Source organism: Pseudophryne corroboree, chromosome 6 (assembly GCF_028390025.1).
Source record: "Pseudophryne corroboree isolate aPseCor3 chromosome 6, aPseCor3.hap2, whole genome shotgun sequence".
NCBI classification, from domain to species: Eukaryota; Metazoa; Chordata; class Amphibia; order Anura; family Myobatrachidae; genus Pseudophryne; species Pseudophryne corroboree.
The window spans coordinates 222,535,489-222,557,091 of NC_086449.1; the positions used below are offsets into that span (position 1 = coordinate 222,535,489).

At 45.9% G+C, this 21,603-nt stretch overlaps 1 protein-coding gene across 1 annotated transcript in view; it reads left to right on the forward strand.

The window, feature by feature from the left end:
* FAM174B (family with sequence similarity 174 member B) overlaps positions 1–21,603 on the forward strand; it is a 127,889-nt gene that overhangs the window by 78,621 nt on the left and 27,665 nt on the right. Inside the window, exon 2 of the mRNA XM_063925733.1 lies at positions 6,206–6,343. Within this exon, the coding sequence (XP_063781803.1) occupies positions 6,206–6,343 (138 nt within the window). The remainder of the gene's footprint in view (positions 1–6,205; positions 6,344–21,603) is intronic.

Here is a 21,603-nt window from a genome sequence, read left to right on the forward strand (position 1 = left end):
TTGTTCCAGATTGGCCAAGGAGGACTTGGTATCCGGATCTGCAAGAGTTGCTCACAGAAGATCCGTGGCCTCTTCCTCTAAGGCAGGACCTGCTGCAGCAGGGCCCTGTCTGTTCCAAGACTTACCGCGGCTGCACTTGACGGCATGGCGGTTGAACGCCGGATCCTAGCGGAAAAAAAAGGGATTCCGGAGGAGGTCATTCCTACCCTGATCAAGGCTAGGAAGGACGTGACGTCGAAACATTATCACCGTATATGGCGAAAATATGTTTCTTGGTGTGAGGCCAGAACTGCTCCTACGGAGGAGTTCCAGTTGGGCCGTCTGCTTCACTTCCTTAAAATGGGAGTGAATTTGGGCCTAAAATTAGGGTCCATAAAGGTTCAAATTTCGGCCTTATCCATTTTCTTTTAAAGAGAATTGGCTTCTCTTGCTGAAGTACAGACTTTTGTGAAGGGCGTTCTGCATATTCAGCCTCCCTTTGTACCTCCGGTGGCGCCTTGGGACCTTAACGTGGTATTAAGTTTCCTCAAGTCTCCTTGGTTTGAACCACTCAAAACAGTAGAGTTGAAATACTTCACTTGGAAAGTGGTCATGTTGTTGGCCTTAGCTTCTGCAAGGCGGGTTTCGGAATTGGCGGCTTTATCATATAAAAGCCCATACCTGATTTTTCACGTGGATAGGGCAGAGTTGAGGACTTGTCCTCAATTTCTGCCCAAGGTGGTCTCATCTTTTCATATGAACCAACCTATTGTCGTGCCTGTGGCTACACGGGACTTGGAGGATTCCGAGTCCCTGGATGTGGTCAGGGCTTTGAAGATTTATGTGACCAGAACGGCTAGGATCAGGAAGACCGAAGCTCTGTTTGTTCTGTATGCGGCCAACAAGGTTGGCGCTCCTGCTTCAAAGCAGACTATTGCTCGCTGGATCTGTAACACGATTCAGCAGGCGCATTCTTCGGCAGGATTGCCATTGCCTAAATCGGTTAAGGCCCATTCCACTAGGAAGGTGGGCTTTTCTTGGGCGGCTGCCCGAGGGGTCTCGGCACTACAACTGTGCCGAGCTGCTACTTGGTCGGGGTCAAACACCTTTGAAAAGTTCTAGAAGTTTGATACCCTGGCTGAGGAGGACCTCCTGTTTGCTCAATCGGTGCTGCAGAGTCATCCGCACTCTCCCGCCCGTTTGGGAGCTTTGGTATAATCCCCATGGTCCTTACGGAGTCCCCAGCATCCTCTAGGACGTTAGAGAAAATAAGATTTTACTTACCGGTAAATCTATTTCTCGTAGTCCGTAGAGGATGCTGGGCGCCCGTCCCAAGTGCGGACTTCTTCTGCAAGACTTGTATATAGTTATTGCTTACATAAGGGTTATGTTATAGTTGATCAGGTTTGAACCGAGGCAATGTTATTGTTCATACTGTTAACTGGGTAGTTTATCACAAGTTATACGGTGTGATTGGTGTGGCTCGTATGAATCTTGCCCTTAGATTTACAAAAATCCGTTCCTTGTACCGTTCATCTCCTCTGGGCACAGTTTCTCTAACTGTGGTCTGGAGGAGGGACATAGAGGGAGGAGCCAGTGCACACCAAAAATCCAAAGCTTTCTTAAAGTGCCCTATCTCCTGCGGAGCCCGTCTATTCCCCATGGTCCTTACGGAGTCCCCAGCATCCTCTACGGACTACGAGAAATAGATTTACCGGTAAGTAAAATCTTATTTAAAATGTCATCTCAGAATGAGAATTGAGATAAGGGAACCAGAGAAGGAGGGGGGGGGGGGGAGACCAGCGGGGACAGCCACCGGCAGACGGAGGAGATCAGCGCTACGCGCTGCAGGAGGATGTCACACAGCCGCCCGACCTCACGGCAGTGTCCACCCAGCTCCAGCAAGCGTGACCTCACTTGCTGGAGCCGGGTGGAAGCTGCCGTGAGCGTCGTGGCTGTGTGACATCCTGCTGCAGTGCTGTGATGTAGCGCTGATCTCCCCTATATGCCCACGGCTGTCCCCCGTCTCCCTGCAGTTCTCCCCCCTCTCCTGCTCTAATCCCTCATCTCAGTCTGACATTTTTTTGTCTGACTGAGATGGTCGAAAAGTGGGCCAAAACCGACAGGTTTTGGCCCCCGTTTTTGACACAAGCACGTGGATCGGCAGCTATTCCGCCGATCCACGTGCTTTTCAACAAGTCGAATTCATCAACTTTGGGCCATATTGAATAGGTCGAATCACGATTCGACCTTAAAAAGTTGAAAACTGCCGTCTTTTCGACAGACGGCAGCTTTCGACTTCAATTGAATATACCCCTATGTCCTAACCTAGTTCTGTCCCCTCACATCCTGTAAAGCTGGATATCACTGTTGTTCTATTTCCTAAGTAAGTGTAACTTGCTGGTGTGGTGTGTGTAGACTATGGGGTACATTTACTAAACAGTGATAAGAATGGAGAAGTGAGCCAGTGGAGAAATTTCCCCATCAACCAATCAGCAGCTCTGTATCATTTTATAGTATGCAAATTATAGATGTTACTTCAGTGCTGATTGGTTACCATGGGCAACTTATCCACTGGCTCACTTCTCTGCTCTTATCACTGCTTAGTAAATGTACCCCTAAGTGTAAATTATCCACTATGTGGGTAAAATATTGGCTATGTCTTTGTGGCTTTTCTATGCAAATGCGTATGCTACCGTATTTACTCATACCACGCGCTAATACGCAGGGCTTTGCGAGCCAATGTACGCAGCGTGTGGGTATGTGCACGCACAGAGACCACTTTGTGTGGGGTTTGTACGTGTGTATACGGTATGTAATATTTTTTACTTTGACACTTGCAGAGCAGGTCTGCCATAACTTTTGCACCCAGGCACGTACTGTAATGCGCCCTACACACTGGGCGATAACACTGCAAGATATGAACGATCTCGTACATTATTGAACGAGATAACGTTCATATCTGTCAGTGTGGAGGCACCAGCGATGAACGTTGCGCGGCCCCGCGCTCGTTCATCGCTGATGCCCCGTCGGCTGTGCATGCAGGCCAATATGGACGAGATCGTTCATATTTGCCTGCACGTCTACGGAGCCGGATGACGGGGGAGTGAAGAAACTTCACTGCCCCCCCGCCGCCGAGTCGCCCGTCTGCCGTATCGGCGATCGGGCAGCTCGGCGGAACACCGCCGAGTCTGTAGGGCCCATTACTCTACATATGCTCATTTAATGTGAATGGGAAGCTTCTTGTGATCAACTTCGAAACCATTTTTTGAATGAAATATCTGATTCTTTATGATACCAGAGTGGCCTGTGTGTAACGCATAACTTTTTTGTTTTGTGGCTCTGGGTAAATATCTGGGAATGGGAGCGGTCTTGCTGGTCAAAATATGTTGCCATGTTCATCACTAATAGATTTCATATCCACCCACACAGGCATGCTTAGGCTCTTGGCGTTGTAGTGTTTAACTTATCACCGTAGTGAAGATCTCTTCGGTGCCTTTCCAAGAGCTTACAGGCATTATTTCTACATCCTAGCTGTGTTCTCTTCACAACTTCTTAATCACTCAGTGACTGGCCTCCCATACAAGAAGTGAGTAGGTTTCCTTCAGAGCTCTGTGTGCAGGAGTACCATTTAAACTTTTATTATCACGTGGCTAATAGTGAATACTATAACTGTTCATTCTTGCACCTTTAAAAACCCATGCAGTTCCTCTTTCTTGCATGGGATGTCGCTCACTGCTGTGGTGCTTCTAGCACACTCTGGTATGTGTGTCAGAGGAACTGCACGGGTTGTGAAAGGTGCAGGGTGCAAGAAAGAACACAAATAATAAATAAATGTGTAAAAAAGAAAAAAAAAATATATATATGTATATATGTTCCAATGTTAAGTATGCTGCACTACACATATTTAGGTTTTCTTCTGCAAGATCCCTCACAGTTCCCTCAAGCTGCAGCAAGATCAACATGCTACAGCAATTTGGGGGAGGTGCTGTCTGATCGCTAGGCTGCGTTTTTCGTATAGAGGGTGATCAGGTCTAAACTGCGCATGCGTATGCACCACAATGCGCAGGCACGTTGCACATGTACAAGCGGATCACCGCTCAGCGATGGGTTTGTGCGAAGGATCCATTTGCATGGGCGTTCAAAAGGAGATTGACAGGAAGAAGGCGTTTGTGGGTGTCAACTGACCGTTTTCTGGGAGTGTTTGGAGAATGCAGGCATTCCCAAGCGTTTGCATGGCGAGTGTCTGACGTCAATCCCTCGATTTCTTAGAGACTGCACAAAATCTGTTTGTACAGCTCTGCTAAACATGCGATTGTACACTTGCAAAGCGAAAATACACTCCCTTGTGGGCAGCGACTATGCAAATGCAGTACTGCAATAAAACCCTAGCGAGTGATCTGGTCTGAATTAGGCTCCTGGTCTCAAGATTAGAACAGCCTATTCAAAATGTTTTGTGGCACAACACAGTTGCTGAGAATACTCGAATTCAGCTAATCATTTCATGTTTCATATGCCCATGTGCATAAAATCATGCTTTCTTTATTGCAGTACTTTTATTACTCTTGTCCCAGGAGAATGCGAGCATGATTATAGAATTCCTGGGTGGGAGTTAACAATAGACTGTTTAATGTCTTTGTATCTAATGCTTTTCTCATGCTTGTACTGAGACTATTTTGACACTTTTATGGCACATTCCAAGCTCAATAATAATTTTTGTTCTGCACTATTAGTGGTTCACAGTCTGAAATGACTTGCTAGTGCAGCGTTTTTGACGAAGGTACCATAACTGTTAATGCAGAAGGCTCTGTGATCACGCGTAGCTAGACTTAGCTTATATCCTGATGAATTCACGAGTGTCATGATGAAGAGTTTTAATTAACCTTTTCAGACTAACATATCATATATGCTCCAAGTGAATGTTGTGACAGCAGCTTTGACAACATATTATTTTTGCATAAAAAGTATAATGCAAATAAATTATAACTGATTTACTGCAGTTGCTAATGCGAACACCGTGCCATTTTTGATTGTGACATTAAACAATTGCCTACCAATTTCACCCAAAAAATTAAGGGATTTTTGGAGGGTTAATTACTTCACATAACCATAAATTACTACAGGTACACCACAGATTTTCCGGCAACCGATGATCCGGAACCTCTTTTAATCCGGACAATTTTTGCTTTGTCCGGATTAAAAGTGGTTAGGGACGTCTTTTAATCCGGAACAATTTCTGCGCATGGGCGTAACACGCAATATGCGCAAGTGTCAGTGGGTACAGCTTCTGCGGACACTGCAGGTGACACAGCAAGCATCGGTGGGGTTGTTATGGCGTCCAAGGTCAAAGCAAGTACTGCACATGGGCGGAACACACCGCGCGCACAAGTGTCAGTGAGTACAGCTTCTGAGGGCAGTGCAGGTGACACAGCAAACATCAGTGGGGCTGTTATGGCATCCAAAGTCACAGCAAGTACCTGACACCTGTTTTGCTTAAACAGTTTTGCATACACTAGTGTCTTTATTAATTAATATTATACTGTTGAATATATTTTTTACTTATTATTGCTTTAGAAATGTTCTGAAGGTGCAAAATTAGTAAAATAATGTTTCCACCATTAATCCGGCAAAATCGATAATCCGACACGGCACTGGAACCAAGGATGCCGGCAAATCGGTGGTGTACCTGTACCATGTAATCATGGAATGTTTGGTAATAGTAGGCAATTACAAGACATGTGGAGTATGAATAGTTCTAGGGCCAAATGTAAAAGCCTGCAGGTTCTAGAGAGTGCAGATGTTTAAGTGATTTTAGCTGCAAGATTTAGTGCATCAATACATTTTGTAAGGCTGTTACATTTGGTCCCCTAGTCTTTGTGCATACCACAATCCTCTATATTGTAATACCCTGGGTTGAATGTTAGCAGAGTGCCTGAGTAGTGAGTGTCTTCCTGTGTGTTTCTTTATCACAACTGGAATTTAGAATGTCTTTCAGTATTTCCAAACATCCTAAATGGATTGTTACAGAAAGCCTGTTTTTCTGAGAGCAACTCCTAGCTATTTAGAAGTTTTAACCCTTTGACCCTTGTAGGAGATGTGTATGCGGGACCACTATTTCTATAAAATGTTCCTGTTCAGCTGAAACTCTCCATAGTGGCTAACAATTAGAGGTTGTGGTTTAAATTTCTTTCTAAGCTTTTTTTTTTTTTCTTTTCTTTTTTTCTAGATCTGGAAAGAGAATACGGAAAACACGAAAATATGACATAATAACGACTCCAGCTGAACGAGTAGAAATGGCCCCTCTCAATGAGGACAATTTTGAAGATGAAGATTCAACAGTGTTTGATGTGAAGTACAGATATAGGTACCATACCTCCATTACATTCTGATTCATTACTGTTTTATAAGGTGTTCTAGCTTGTAAGTGGTTTCTCTCCTCTTCATCCATACAACACTTAATATTGCTGTTGGTCCCTCTTCTGGCACTCCAATCATTTACTTGCGTACAGGGGCGCCAGAATGGTTTGAGGATGGGGGGGTGCTGAAAAAATTGCATATTGGCGCACCCCCAATATCCCTCACTCCAAGTGCGAGGTAGCGCTTACTGCCGGGTCCCCACGGTGACTTCCCCTTTAAAAACTGTGCTCTGAACTGCCGCATCGTGCTATACCCATGATCTTCTCTCTTGCCGACTCTTCACAGATGCATTACTGGGAGGAGGTGGAGATATCCCAGCATGCCCAGCATGGCCACGCCTCCTCCCAATAGTTCATCTGTGAAGAGCTGGCAAGACAGGAGATCCTGGGTACAGCAAGCTGTGGCAGTTCAGAGCACAATATTTAAAGGAGAAGTCACCGCGGGGACCCGTGGGTAAGCGCTCAAGGGAACAACGCATTTAAGCAAATTGATTTAGCTGCCTTACAAGTCTGAATAATGGGAAATAAATATTGTCCCTTAAAGATTCTGGGTATAGAAAGGCATACTGTCCTGTTAATAGTGGGACATATGGGGACATATTGGGCAACCTTGCACTAGCACTAATTTAGGGTAAGTCACATGCTAATGCCCCTCTGTTCAACACCCACTATGATAAACAGTATTTACTAGCAAAATAGGTTAAAAAAAAAAAAAAACAAGAAAATCTAGGGGAGATGGGCTTTAATTCTGAGAGAAGATCATTTTTTATTTAATGAGTCTATGGCCACCTCCAATGATATCTCCCCCCAATTAAAACAAGCGCATATCCACTGTGACTGGCCCTGTGCAGCGGCAAGTTATCACTCATGGCTCAATGCCAGTATCATGGTAATAAATTATGGACGCTGAAATAGAAAATCTGCCTTACCAAATTGTAATAACTAGATCCCTGATTGCTTAATAGATGCTAAAGCAATTAGTGGGCTGCAAGCTTAAATGCATTGTATAAGTCATGAACTGAAACCTCATTATTTATCCAGTTATGTAACAAAGTATTAAGATGAATGAAATTACTAAGGAGAGTGCTGGGTTCTCGGTGTGTGTGTGTGTGTGTGTGTGTGTGTATGTATGTATATATGTGTGTGTGTGTGTGTGTGTGTGTGTATGTGTGTAGTGTATGTGTGTATATATGTATGGAGATATATATATATATATATATATATATATATATATATATATATATATATATATAGAGAGAGAGAGAAATTCCAAGAACCGGCACTCCCCGCATAATGGAAAACTTGAGCCGGTGCCCTCACAAATGGGAATTATACAACGAGCGCAGGTGCGGCACTCAGGCAAATTCAGCAGCAGAAATGACAGGCGGAGACTGTATTAATCAATCAACGTTTCAATATCTGAAAATATTGTCATCAGGATTACAACATGAACTAAAACACATACCTTTATAGTGCCCACCAAACAAGAAAGTAGCGGTTCCCGGGCTGGGACTGATCACCCGCCCCGTCGCCGCACACACACTGACGTCACCCGTGAGGCGCACTCTACTACGTGCACCGCTACCATGGCAACCCGAAAACGGAAACAGGCTGTAATAGAATGCAATATGGTGAACAAAGTAAACACTTCCAAATCTAATAATGACAGATTATATATTCATAAAAAACAACAATAGCACACTATTGCTAATAAAGATACAAGGAATTACTAGCAGCCTAAATAATTTCAGCGTAGGCTAGAAAAGGAGATACTTTCATTCAACCCGTTAGGGGAAATTACATCCAGCCTGTAAATCCACCGTGCCTTGCATCTCAAAAGACGCAAGGAACGGTCCCCCCCTCGAGCATTTTGCGGGACAGTATCGATCATCCGGTATCTTAAACTGGACAAAGTATGGTGAAACTCCGCAAAATGACGAGCGACCGGTTGGTCGCTAGAACCTGAATTGATAGCAGCTCGAATGGCACTCCTATGGTTACCCATTCGCTCTTTAAACTTACTCTCGGTTTTACCAATATAACTCAAGCCGCAAGGGCAGATAATTTAATAGACTGCAAATGATGAATTACAAGTAAAGTGGTGGAGAATTTTGTAAGTTTTACCCGAATGGGGGTGTTGAAACGTATCGCCAGTGAGAAGAAACTGGCAGGTAGTGCAGGTGCACTTAAAGCAGCCCATGCGAGTCCTACCGAAAAAGGGGCGATTAATGTTACCAAAAGAGGAAATGTCAGTTTTTACTAGAATGTCTTTTAAATTTCGTCCTCGTGAATAGCAAGACATTACATCATGATTGGCCAGATCTAATTTAGCATCGCTTTGTACAATGGGCCATAACTGTTTAATTGTTTTATTAATAGTAGGGGAAGCCAAATTAAATTTATTGACCCACCCAAACTTCTTTCTTTTATTAGAGCTCAGTGTATCAGATGAAATTGCATTTCTAACTAAAGAAGTTCTATCCAAGGATAAAACCTTAGTTTTACAAGCCTCTAATGAATCTTTACTATAACCACGCTCCAAATTTTTTTTTATCAATAAATCAATCTGGATTTCAGACATCTCCCTATCACTATTGATACGATGAATCCGTAGCATCTGAGAATACGGGAGGCCATTTATCAAGGGTAACGGATGACAACTCTGTGCTTTTAATAGCATATTCCTATCCGTAGACTTTGTAAAAAGACTAGTATGGATCTGCTGATTACTAACAGAGATACAGACATCAAGAAAATGTATCATCTCCCTGCTTGACGTATAGGTAAATTTGATTGGATGATCGGTATTATTATGCTCATTGATCAAATTGCTTAATATCTCAATGTCTCCACACCAAATCAACAACAAATCATCTATATATCGTAAGAACAGCAAAATTTTTGATGAAATTGTCTCATCAGAAAAAAATAGTAAATGCTCCACATAAAACATGACAATGTTGGCATAGGCCGGAGCCATAGAACTGCCCATGGCACAGCCACTTGTTTGCAAATAGAATTTGCCCTTATATAGAAAAAAATTGTTGTTCAAAATAAGTTCAAACAAGTGGAGCATGATACCAATTTTGTCCGAAGAGAAGTCACTTTTGTTATTCAAGAACAACTGTAAAGAGTGTAGACCCATACTATGGGGAATGGAAGTATACAAGTTAACCACATCGATGGTTACCAGCCAGCAATCAGATGGTAATAAGGGTAGATCAGATAACTTGTGTAACAAGGTGGACGTATCTAGAAGGAAAGTAGGTTCTACCTGAATCAAGGGTTGCAAGAGGGAATCAAGGTATGCCGCCACCGGCTGAAACAGGGAACCCCGTGCAGAGACAATCGGACGCCCAGGCGGAGGATCTAACCCTTTATGGATTTTGGGTATGGTGTAAAAAATCGGAATAATAGGAGATTGAGGAAGTAATACATCTTTAATTTTCTCCGTAATTACACCCATATCCAAAGCCTGGCAGAGTACCCTTACTAATTCCCTCTTACAAACCCTAGTGGGATCACCAGGGAGTGGACGGTATATCAAAGGGTCTATGTCTATGCTCAATGACGAGAATCATTAAGTCAAATGAGCAACAATTTAAAATCCCTATCCAACGTCGGCAGAATTGAGGGTCAAACCTGCCTATTGTGGGGCAGTTGCGGACTCTAAAACCGCGGGGAATCATCTTTGATTTATAGTAGTCACTAAGTGACACGCCATGCAGATAAAAATCTATCTCTTTTTTTCTTTAGTCTTAGGAGATCCCTAAATATAATCTCCGGTGAGGAGCCTGGCTGGTAATAAGAATCTAATTATTCGCCAGGCGGACAAAGGCGGGGCCATTGTTCTACAGGACTTTGTGGACTATGACCGGGAGATTATGCGCCAGCTGTTAGACCCTTTGATATACCGTCCACTCCCTGGTGATCCCACTAGGGTTTGTAAGAGGGAATTAGTAAGGGTACTCTGCCAGCGTTACCACTGCGCGCCATTGCTCCCAGCTCTCACACACAGGCACCACAGTAAGGGTGCAGGGCGCAGGGGGGGCGCCCTGGGCAGCATTAATATACCTCACATAACACTGGCAAAGTACTTATATACACTAAAAAAGGATATATATTTAGAATCCCCCGCCAGTATAAAGATTTAGAGCGGGAACGAACCCGCCGTCGGGGGGCGGAGCTTGTTTCCTCCAGCACTAACCAGCGCCATTTTTTCTCCTCAGCATACAGAGAAGCGGCCCCGGACTCTCCTCTGCTGTTAGTTAATACAGAGGGTCAAAACGAGGGGGGGGGCACGTTTATTGGCGCAAAATATGTGGTGTTTTACACTTGTAATAAAGAGCGCTGACAGACTGGGTTTTTTGTCTCGGTATACAATGGCGCTGGGTGTGTGCTAGCATACTCTCTCTCTGTCTCTCCTAAGGGCCTTATGGTGGGTCAGTCCCCATTATATTAGGCATCCCTGTGTGTGTGGGGATGTCAGTACGTCTGTGTCGACATGTCTGAGGTGGAAGGCTCATATAGGGAGGAGGCAGAGCAGATGATTGTGGTGTCTCCGTCGGCGCCGCCTACACCTGATTGAATGACTAATGTGACTTTATTACAAAGTTTGGACAAAGCTGAGTCCAAGGATTAAAGCAGGGAGTGAATCCATAGCTTTTACTGTGTCACAGGGCCCTTCGGGGTGGCAGAATCGTCCCTTTTCACAGGTAGTAGACACCAATACCGACACGAACTTTGACTCCAGTGTCGACGGTGATGATGCTAAGTTGCACCCAAGGGTGGACAAGTGTATTCAATATATGATTGTAGCAATTAAAGATGTTTGGCATATCACTGAGGACCTTTCTGTTTAAGGGAAAGAATCCTGAGGTAACTTTTCCCCCATCTCGCGTGCTGATCGCCCTGTTCGATAAAGCTTGGGAAACTCCAGATATGAAACGGCAGATTCCCAAGAAAATATTATGGCGTAACCTTTCCACTCCCAGGACAGGTTACGGTGGGGATACTCACCCACGGTGGACAAGGCATTTACGCGCTTGTCGAAAAAGGGGGGCGCTACCTTCCCCTGATACGGCAGCCTTTAAGAGTCCTGCTGATTGCAGACAGGAAACTACCTTAAAATCAATTTATAGCTGCCCTACTAAGGCCGGCAGTAGCGTCGGCATGGGTGGGTTGCACAGTTGCAGCGTGGGCAGATAACTTGTCATCTGACATTGACACCCTAGAAAAAGATGCCATTTTGGGTGACCTTGGGTCACATTAAAGACGCAGCATAATATACGAGAGAAGCTGCGAGTGATATTGGGCTGTTGGGTTCAAGAGCCAATGCCATGGAGATCTCTGTTAGACGGTCCCTGTGGACCTGCCAAGGGACAGGTATGCTGTTTAAAAAAAAAAAAAAAAAAAAGGACTTTGCCTTACAAAGGTGAAGTTTTATTTGGGGAGAGCCTCGCGGATCTGGTAACCACAGCGACCGCGAGTAAATCTACTCTTTTGCCTTATGTTCCCCCACAGGAAAAGAGAACACGGCAATATCAAATGCAGTCCACCCCGTCCTCTACAAAATCCACTGCATGACGCAGGGGCTCCGCTGAGGGAGTCCGCGCCAGGGGGAACACATCTTCGACTCTTCAGATGTATCCCAGGGATGCAAATTAGAATTCGAAGATGTGCCTCCTCACCGATTTTTCAAATCGGTCTTGCCAGTTTCCTCCTCAGAGAGGGAAACAGTGGCAGCTACCATACAGAAACTGTATCATCAGTATGTGATTATCAAGGTTCCCCTTATACAGGGGAAGGGGTTTTATTCAAGCCTATTTTGTGGTCCCGAAACCGGATGGCTCGGTCAGGCCCATTCTGAATCTAAAATCCCTGAACCTATATCTGAAAAGGTTCAAATTCGAGATGGAATCTCTCTGGGCAGTGAACTCCAGCCTGGAAGGGGAGGTTTTTATGGTGTCACTTGACATAAAGGATGCATACCTTCATGTCCCCATTTATCCTCCTCATCAGGCGTACCTAAGATTTGCTGTACAGGATTGTTATTCCCACGTCTGACACGTTCATTGCGGACATGATGGAGCTCCTGCGTGAGCAAGGCGTCACATTTATCCCATACTTGGACGATCTCCTGATAAAGGCGAGTTCAAGAGGGAAAATGATTACAAAGCGTGTCTCTCTCCCTGAGAATACTACAACAACACGGCGGGATCCTAAATCTACCAACGTCACAGTTATTTCCAACAACTCGACTGCCGTTTTTGGACATGATTCTGGACACAGAAAAACAAAAGGTCTTTCTCCCAGAGGAAAAAGCCTAAGTACTCCAGAACATGGTCAGAGACTAAATGCACTCCTTTATTAGGAAGGATAGTGGGGCCTAAGAGGCCATTCCACACGGACCTTTCGGTGGGATCTTCTGGACAAGTGGTCAGGGTCCCACCGTCACATACATCGGAGCCCGGTCCCCCCGGGCCAGGGTCTCTCTCTCTCTTTCTCTCCCCTGTGGTGGCTCCAGAGTGCTCACCTTCCAGAGGGTCGCAGGTTCGGCATTCAAGATTGAGTTCTTGTGACTACGGACGCGAGCCTCCGAGGATGGGGAGCAGTCACACAGGGAAACAATGTTCAGAAAATATGGTCAGGCCAAGAGGCTTACCTACACATCAATGTGCTGAAATTGAAGGCCATTTGCAACAGCCTCAAACAAGCGGAGAATTTTCTTCACAATCCTGCCTGTTCTGATCCAGTCAGACAACGTCGCGGCAGTGACGCAGCTGAACCGCCAGGGCGGGACAAAAAGCAGAGCAGAAATGGCAGAAGCCACCAGGATTCTTTGCGGGGCGAAAAAGCATGTAAGCGCTCCGTCAGAGGTCTTCATTACAGAGGACACAATATCCATCCAGGAGAGTGGGGACTTCATCAGGAAGTCTTTACAGTGGTGACAAGTCGTTGAGGACTTTCTCATATAGACATGAGGGCATCACGCCTCAACAGGAAGATTCGGACGTATTGTTCCAGGTCGAGGGACCCTCAGGCAGCGGCGGTGGATGCCCTGGTTACACCGTGGGTGTTTCAGTCGGTCTATGTGCTCCCTCCACGTATTCTCATCTCAAAAATATTGAGAATCATATTACAAACAAGAGTGCAGACAATACTCATTGTTCCAGATTGGCCTTGAAGGGCTGGTATGCAGATCTTCAGGGACTGATCTCAGAAGATCCGTGGCCCCTTCCTCACAGGGAGAACCTGCTACTACAGGGGCTATACGTGTTCCAAGACTTACCGTGGTTACGTTTGACGGCATGGCGGTTGAACACCAAATCCTAGCTGAAAAGGGTATTCCAGAGAAGGTCGTTCCTACTCTTATTAAAGCTAGAAAAGATGTTGCGGAGAAGCACCATCACCGTATCTGGAGAAAATATGTGTCTTGGTGTGAAGCCAAGGATGTTCCTACTGAGGATTTCCAACTAGGAAGTTTTCTCCATTTTCTACAGACAGGAGTGGATATGGGCCTAAAGTTAGGCTCAATTAAGGTGCAGATTTCTGCCTTATCCATATTCTTTCAGAAGGAATTGGCTTCTCTCACAGAAGTCCAGACTTTGGCAAAAAGAGCGTGACACATCCAACCTCTTTTTGTGCCCCCAGTGGCACCATGTGACCTTAACGTGGTGTTAAGTCTCCTTAAGTCACAATGGTTTGAACCACTTCAAACAGTTAAATTGAATTTTCTCACTTGGAAAGTGATCATGTTATTGTCCTTGGCATCTCGAGGCGGGTGTCCGAATTGGCGGCCTTGTCTCACAAAAGCCCCTATCTGATTTTACATGCGGATCGAGCACAGTTGAGGACTCGTCCTCAAAGTCTGCCTAAAGTTGGTTGCGTTATTGCATGTAAACCAACCTATTGTAGTGCCTGTGGCTACGAGTGACTGGGAGAATTCCAGGCCCCTGGTTGTAGTCAGGGCCTTAAAGTTTTATTTAGCCAGAACGGCTATGGTTAGGAAAACAGATGCACTGTTTGTCCTGTAGGCAGCCAACAAGGTTGGCGCTCCTGCTTCTAAGCAGACTATTGCTAGCTGGATCGGTAACACTATTTAGCAGGTTAATTTTACGGCTGATTCGCCGGTACCAAATCCAGTAAAGGCCCATTCCACTAGGAAGGTGGGCTCTTCTTGGGCGGATGCCCAAGGCGTCTCGGCATTACAGTTTTGCCGAGCAGCTACTTGGTCGGGTTCAAACACTTTTGAAAAATTCTGTAAGTTTGATACCCTGGCTGATGAGGACCTCCTGTTTACTCAATCGGTGCTGCAGAGTCATCCGCACTCTCCAGCCCGTTTTGGAGCTTTGGTATAATCCCCATGGTCCTTACGGAGTCCCCAGCATCCTCTAGGACGTAAGAGAAAATTAAGATTTTAAACCTACCGGTAAATCTTTTTCTCCTAGTCCGTAGAGGATGCTGGGTGCCCGTCCCAGTGCGGAAACATTCTGCAAGACTTGTATATAGTTATTGCATACTTAAGGGTTAAGTTACAGTTGAGATCGGCCTATGGCTGATGCTGTTTTTATTCATACTGTTAACTGGTTATTGTATACCACGTTGTACTGTGTGTATGGTGTGGGCTGGTGTGTATCTCGCCCTTAGATAACAAAATCCTTTTCCTCGTACTGTCAGTCTCCTCTGGGCACAGTCCTAACTGAGGTCTGGAGGAGGGGCATAGAGGGAGGAGCCAGTGCACACCCATTTTAAAGCTTTACAGTGCCCATGTCTCCTGCGGAGCCGTCGATACCCCATGGTCCTTAAGGAGTCCCCAGCATCCTCTACGGACTAGGAGAAAAATATTTACCTGTAGGTTTAAAATTATATATATATTTGAGCAGGTGGTCGCTGCACCCCAACCTGGAGGTGGGGAGTACTGTGACTAGGTCGACATGAAGAAGGCCGACATTGAAAAATATTTTAAATTTTTTAAGTTTTTTTGGTGTCGCTTACTTCATGAAGTGACGGGGAACTCAATTAGTGCACTGTATCCCCTCACATGGTTCGCTTCGCTCACTGTGCTTCGGCCAAGGTTCATCGCTCCGCTGCGCTCGGCACAGGTTCACAATTTTAGTCCACGTGGATCATAAAGGATGAAAAAGCTAAAAAAAATGGAAAAAAAAGTGAAAAAGTCATTTTGACCTTTTTCCATGTCGACCTTGTTCATGTCCACCTATAGACCATGTCGATCTAATGCATGTCGACCAATAGTGGACGACCTAATGAGTATCGACCTAATTTCTGTCGACCTAAGGAATATACTGTACTGAATGCTGTACGTCTTTTATTAGAGACTCTCTCATATCTCTTTCATTGGATGTAACATGTGCAGAAGGAGTTAGATTTGGGTGGGGTGTGTTCAAACGGACATCTAACTTGCAAATTCTCGGTGTGTATGTGTGTGTGTGTGTATATATGTGTGTGTGTGTGTGTGTATATATATATATATATATATATATATATATATGTGTATATATATATATATATATATATAAAATATAAAGCAGCCAGTATTTAATCTGCACAGAAACATTATAAACCTTCCAAATCTATATTGCTCTGCATATGTTACATTTTCCTATCCTGCAGTGCAACATGATTTTGCCCAATTGCTAATTTTTTTTTGTTTGCTAGAAACTCTGAATAATCCCCTAAATGAGCTATATTCATGTCCTTTAGAGACTCTCTCCTGTCTCTCCTACTGGATGGTTGTACAGACCTGCTTATATATACTGGGTTTCACTCCTTAATGGGAGCTTTAGCAGAGAGTCTCTATGATAAAGCTCCCGTTAAGGAGCAAAACGCGTCAGTAAGTACCTCCGCTAAGTGACTGACCTGTGGCTTTACACCTATATTGACGATAAAGGGACCTGGATGTGGATCGGCTTAATACCCAGGAGGACAGATACTCTGAAGATTGCAGCCTTTAGAACATAGCGTGCAGGCTGCAGAGGCTGCTGCATACCACAGATTCTCCGTCTGTGGAGAGAGAGCTCACTCAGGTGAACTGTAATAACCTCTATCTCCCACAGTGTAGAAAAAGGGAATATACCATTGCTGCTACAGTATCAACACCCTTTCCTGGACTAGTACTATATTAATTCTCATTGAAATGGCACAGCGCTTTGGATCCAGGGGGAAAAAAAACAGTATATATCAGTAGGTCTGTACAGCCATCCAATAAAAGAGACAGGAGAGAGTCTCTAATAAAATACATGACTAAAGCTCATTTAGGGGGTTGTTGAGAGTTGTTGGCAAACCCAAAAATTTTGCAATTGGGCAAAACCATGTTGCACTGCAGGTTAGGCAGATGTAACATATGCAGAGTGATATCGATTTGGGTGGGTTATATTGTTTCTGTGTAGATCAACTATGCTGCTTTATTTTTACACTGCAAGTTAGATCTAGGTTTGAACACACCCCACCCAAATCTAACTCTCTCTGCACATGTTACATCTGTCCCGCCTGCAGTGCAACATGGTTTTGCCCATTAGTGTGCCTCTTTTGTTTGCTAAGAACTCTGAATAACCCCCTTAGTACAGTAGATTGTGGGGACCACAGTACCCGGTGGTGAAGTCCAGCAAGGGGATAAGGCTCTGACCTGTAGCCCCTCCCCCAGACCCAGGGCTCCATTTAGAGTAAAATGTTCCCGCCCTGGAGCTGCATATCTCTCTCTCCCTCACTCCCTGTCAGCGTTTGGGCGCCATTAGGACAAGCTGACCTGATCCTGGGGCTGTTTGGGCAAATCCTCCTCTGTAAAGCCGCCTGCATGTCAGCGCTGCGCATTTTACAGGAGACTTAAGTATTCTACATGTCTGTTGACAGTGTTAGTTAAGAAAAAGTGCATTTAGTCAGGGTTATTTAGTAAAAGTACCCTGTGATATACATCCAGTCTTTACTGTGCATTGTTATATCTATTGAGGGTATAGCTATACTCATACCCCTTTTCCACTACTAAGCACGGTGCAGCCGGGAGCCTGACACGGGTGCTACCCGGCTGCGGCCAGTGCTCAGCCCCCTTTCCCACTGTGCTCACCAACCCGGCATATTGTCGGGTTGGTGACGCTGCTAGTGACGCGGCTGGGCGGCGCTGGGAGATCACATGATCTCCCAGCGCCGCCCTTCCATACAGTGTAAACGGGAGCCATGTCGCATCGACACCGCTTCCGTTTACACTACAACCCTACCCGGATCATTCCTGTGTCCTACCCGGGTAGGATTCACAGGTCACTTGATCCGGGTTTTTGCGTTGGGACCCTTTTCCACTAGCAAAAAACACAGGTAAATGCGTGCCCCCGTGCATTTACCCATGTTTTTTGAGCTAGTGGAAAAGGGGTATCAGTACTACTCTGTATTGCTAGTCCAGTGCAGTTTTATTGCATTTCAGAATTTCTGAATTGTACAATGTGACTATGTGTGTGTGCATATAGCTGCTGTGTGACCTCCATTCCGTGTATCGCACTCAAATTGCTATCCCTATATTCTGTAACCTGCGGGGGCTAACTGCGTCAGGATTATTACTTAATATAGGTGTTTCACAAGATATACTTATTGTGTATTTCTCTAACGTCCTAGTGGATGCTGGGGACTCCAAAAGGACCATGGGGAATAGCGGCTCCGCAGGAGACTGGGCACAAAAGTAAAAGCTTTAGGACTAGCTGGTGTGCACTGGCTCCTCCCCCTATGACCCTCCTCCAAGCCTCAGCTAAGATTTTGTGCCCGAACGAGAAGGGTGCAATCTAGGTGGCTCTCCTGAGCTGCTTAGAGTAAAAGTTTAAATAGGTTTTTTATTTTCAGTGAGACCTGCTGGCAACAGGCTCACTGCACCGAGGGACTAAGGGGAGAAGAAGCGAACTCACCTGCGTGCAGAGTGGATTGGGCTTCTTAGGCTACTGGACATTAGCTCCAGAGGGACGATCACAGGCCCAGCCATGGATGGGTCCCGGAGCCGCGCCGCCGTCCCCCTTACAGAGCCAGAAGACTGAAGAGGTCCGGAAAATCGTCGGCAGAAGACGTCCTGTCTTCACTAAGGTAGCGCACAGCACCGCAGCTGTGCGCCATTGCTCTCAGCACACTTCACACTCCGGTCACTGAGAGTGCAGGGCGCTGGGGGGGGGGCGCCCTGAGACGCAATAAAAACACCTCTTTTGGCAAAAAATACATCACATATAGCTCCTGGGCTATATGGATGTATTTAACCCCTGCCTATTTTTACATAAAAAAGCGGGAGAAAGGCCGCCGAAAAAGGGGCGGAGCCTATCTCCTCAGCACACTGGTGCCATTTTTTCCTCACAGCTCCGTTGGAGGAAGGCTCCCTGACTCTCCCCTGCAGTCCTGCACTACAGAAACAGGGTAAAACAAGAGAGGGGGGGCACTAAATTGGCATATAAATATATACAGCAGCTATATTAGGGAAAAACACTTATATAAGGTTATCCCTGTGTATATATATAGCGCTCTGGTGTGTGCTGGCAAACTCTCCCTCTGTCTCCCCAAAGGGCTAGTGGGGTCCTGTCCTCTATCAGAGCATTCCCTGTGTGTGTGCTGTGTCGGTACGTTGTGTCGACATGTATGAGGAGGAAAATGGTGTGGAGGCGGAGCAATTGCCTGTGTTAGTGATGTCACCCCCTAGGGAGTCGACACCTGACTGGATGGTCTTATGGAAAGAATTACGTGATAGTGTCAGCACTTTACAAAAGACTGTTGACGACATGAGACAGCCGGCAAATCAGTTAATACCTGTACAGGCGTCTCAAACACCGTCAGGGGCTCTAAAGCGCCCGTTACCTCAGGTCGATACAGACACAGACACTGACTCCAGTGTCGACGGTGAGGAAACAAACGTATTTTCCAGTAGGGCCACACGTTACATGATCACGGCAATGAAGGAGGTTTTGAACATTTCTGATACTACAAGTACCACAAAAAAGGGTATTATGTGGGGTGTGAAAAAACTACCCGTAGTTTTTCCTGAATCAGATGAATTAAATGAGGTGTGTGATGAAGCGTGGGTTTCCCCCGATAAAAAACTGCTAATTTCAAAAAAGTTATTGGCATTATACCCTTTCCCGCCAGAGGTTAGGGCGCGTTGGGAAACACCCCCTAGCGTAGATAAGGCGCTCACACGCTTATCAAAACAAGTGGCGTTACCGTCCCCTGATACGGCCGCCCTCAAGGAACCAGCTGATAGGAAGCTGGAAAATATCCTTAAAAGTATATACACACATACTGGTATTATACTGCGACCAGCAATCGCCTCAGCCTGGATGTGCAGTGCTGGGGTGGCTTGGTCGGATTCCCTGACTGAAAATATTGATACCCTGGACAGGGACAATATATTATTGACTATAGAGCATTTAAAAGATGCATTTCTATATATGCGAGATGCACAGAGGGACATTTGCACTCTGGCATCAAGAGTAAGTGCGATGTCCATTTCTGCCAGAAGAGGATTATGGACGCGACAGTGGTCAGGGGATGCGGATTCCAAACGGCATATGGAAGTATTGCCGTATAAAGGGGAGGAGTTATTTGGGGTCGGTCTATCGGACCTGGTGGCCACGGCAACGGCTGGAAAATCCACCTTTTTACCCCAAGTCACCTCGCAGCAGAAAAAGATACCGTCTTTTCAGGCTCAGTCCTTTCGTCCCCATAAGGGCAAGCGGGCAAAAGGCCACTCATATCTGCCCCGGGGCAGAGGAAGGGGAAAAAGACTGCAGCAGACAGCCTCTTCCCACGAACAGAAGCCCTCCCCCGCTTCTGCCAAGTCCTCAGCATGACGCTGGGGCCTTACAAGCGGACTCAGGCACGGTGGGGGCCCGTCTCAAGAATTTCAGCGCGCAGTGGGCTCACTCGCAAGTGGACCCCTGGATCCTGCAGGTAGTATCTCAGGGGTACAAATTGGAATTCGAGACGTCTCCCCCTCGCCGGTTCCTGAAGTCTGCTTTACCAACGTCTCCCCCCGACAGGGAGGCGGTATTGGAAGCCATTCACAAGCTGTATTCCCAGCAGGTGATAATCAAGGTACCCCTCCTACAACAGGGAAAGGGGTATTATTCCACGCTGTTTGTGGTACCGAAGCCGGACGGCTCGGTGAGACCCATTTTAAATCTGAAATCCTTGAACACTTACATAAAAAGGTTCAAGTTCAAGATGGAGTCACTCAGAGCAGTGATAGCGAACCTGGAAGAAGGGGACTATATGGTGTCTCTGGACATCAAGGATGCTTACCTCCATGTCCCAATTTGCCCTTCTCACCAAGGGTACCTCAGGTTTGTGGTACAGAACTGTCACTATCAGTTTCAGACGCTGCCGTTTGGATTGTCCACGGCACCCCGGGTCTTTACCAAGGTAATGGCCGAAATGATGATTCTTCTTCGAAGAAAAGGCGTCTTAATTATCCCTTACTTGGACGATCTCCTGATAAGGGCAAGGTCCAGAGAACAGTTAGAGGTCGGAGTAGCACTATCTCAAGTAGTACTACGACAGCACGGATGGATTCTAAATATTCCAAAATCGCAGCTGATTCCGACGACACGTCTGCTGTTCCTAGGGATGATTCTGGACACAGTACAGAAAAAGGTGTTTCTCCCGGAGGAGAAGGCCAAGGAGTTATCCGACCTAGTCAGGAACCTCCTAAGACCAGGCCAAGTGTCAGTACATCAATGCACAAGGGTCCTGGGAAAGATGGTGGCTTCTTACGAAGCGATTCCATTCGGCAGATTCCACGCAAGAACTTTTCAGTGGGATCTGCTGGACAAATGGTCCGGATCGCATCTTCAAATGCATCAGCGGATAACCCTGTCTCCAAGGACAAGGGTGTCTCTCCTGTGGTGGTTACAGAGTGCTCATCTCCTAGAGGGCCGCAGATTCGGCATTCAGGATTGGGTCCTGGTGACCACGGATGCCAGCCTGAGAGGCTGGGGAGCAGTCACACAGGGAAAAAATTTCCAGGGCTTGTGGTCAAGCATGGAAACGTCACTTCACATAAATATCCTGGAACTAAGGGCCATTTACAATGCCCTAAGTCAGGCAAGACCTCTGCTTCAGGGTCAGCCGGTGTTGATCCAGTCGGACAACATCACGGCAGTCGCCCACGTAAACAGACAGGGCGGCACAAGAAGCAGGAGGGCAATGATGGAAGTGGCAAGGATTCTTCGCTGGG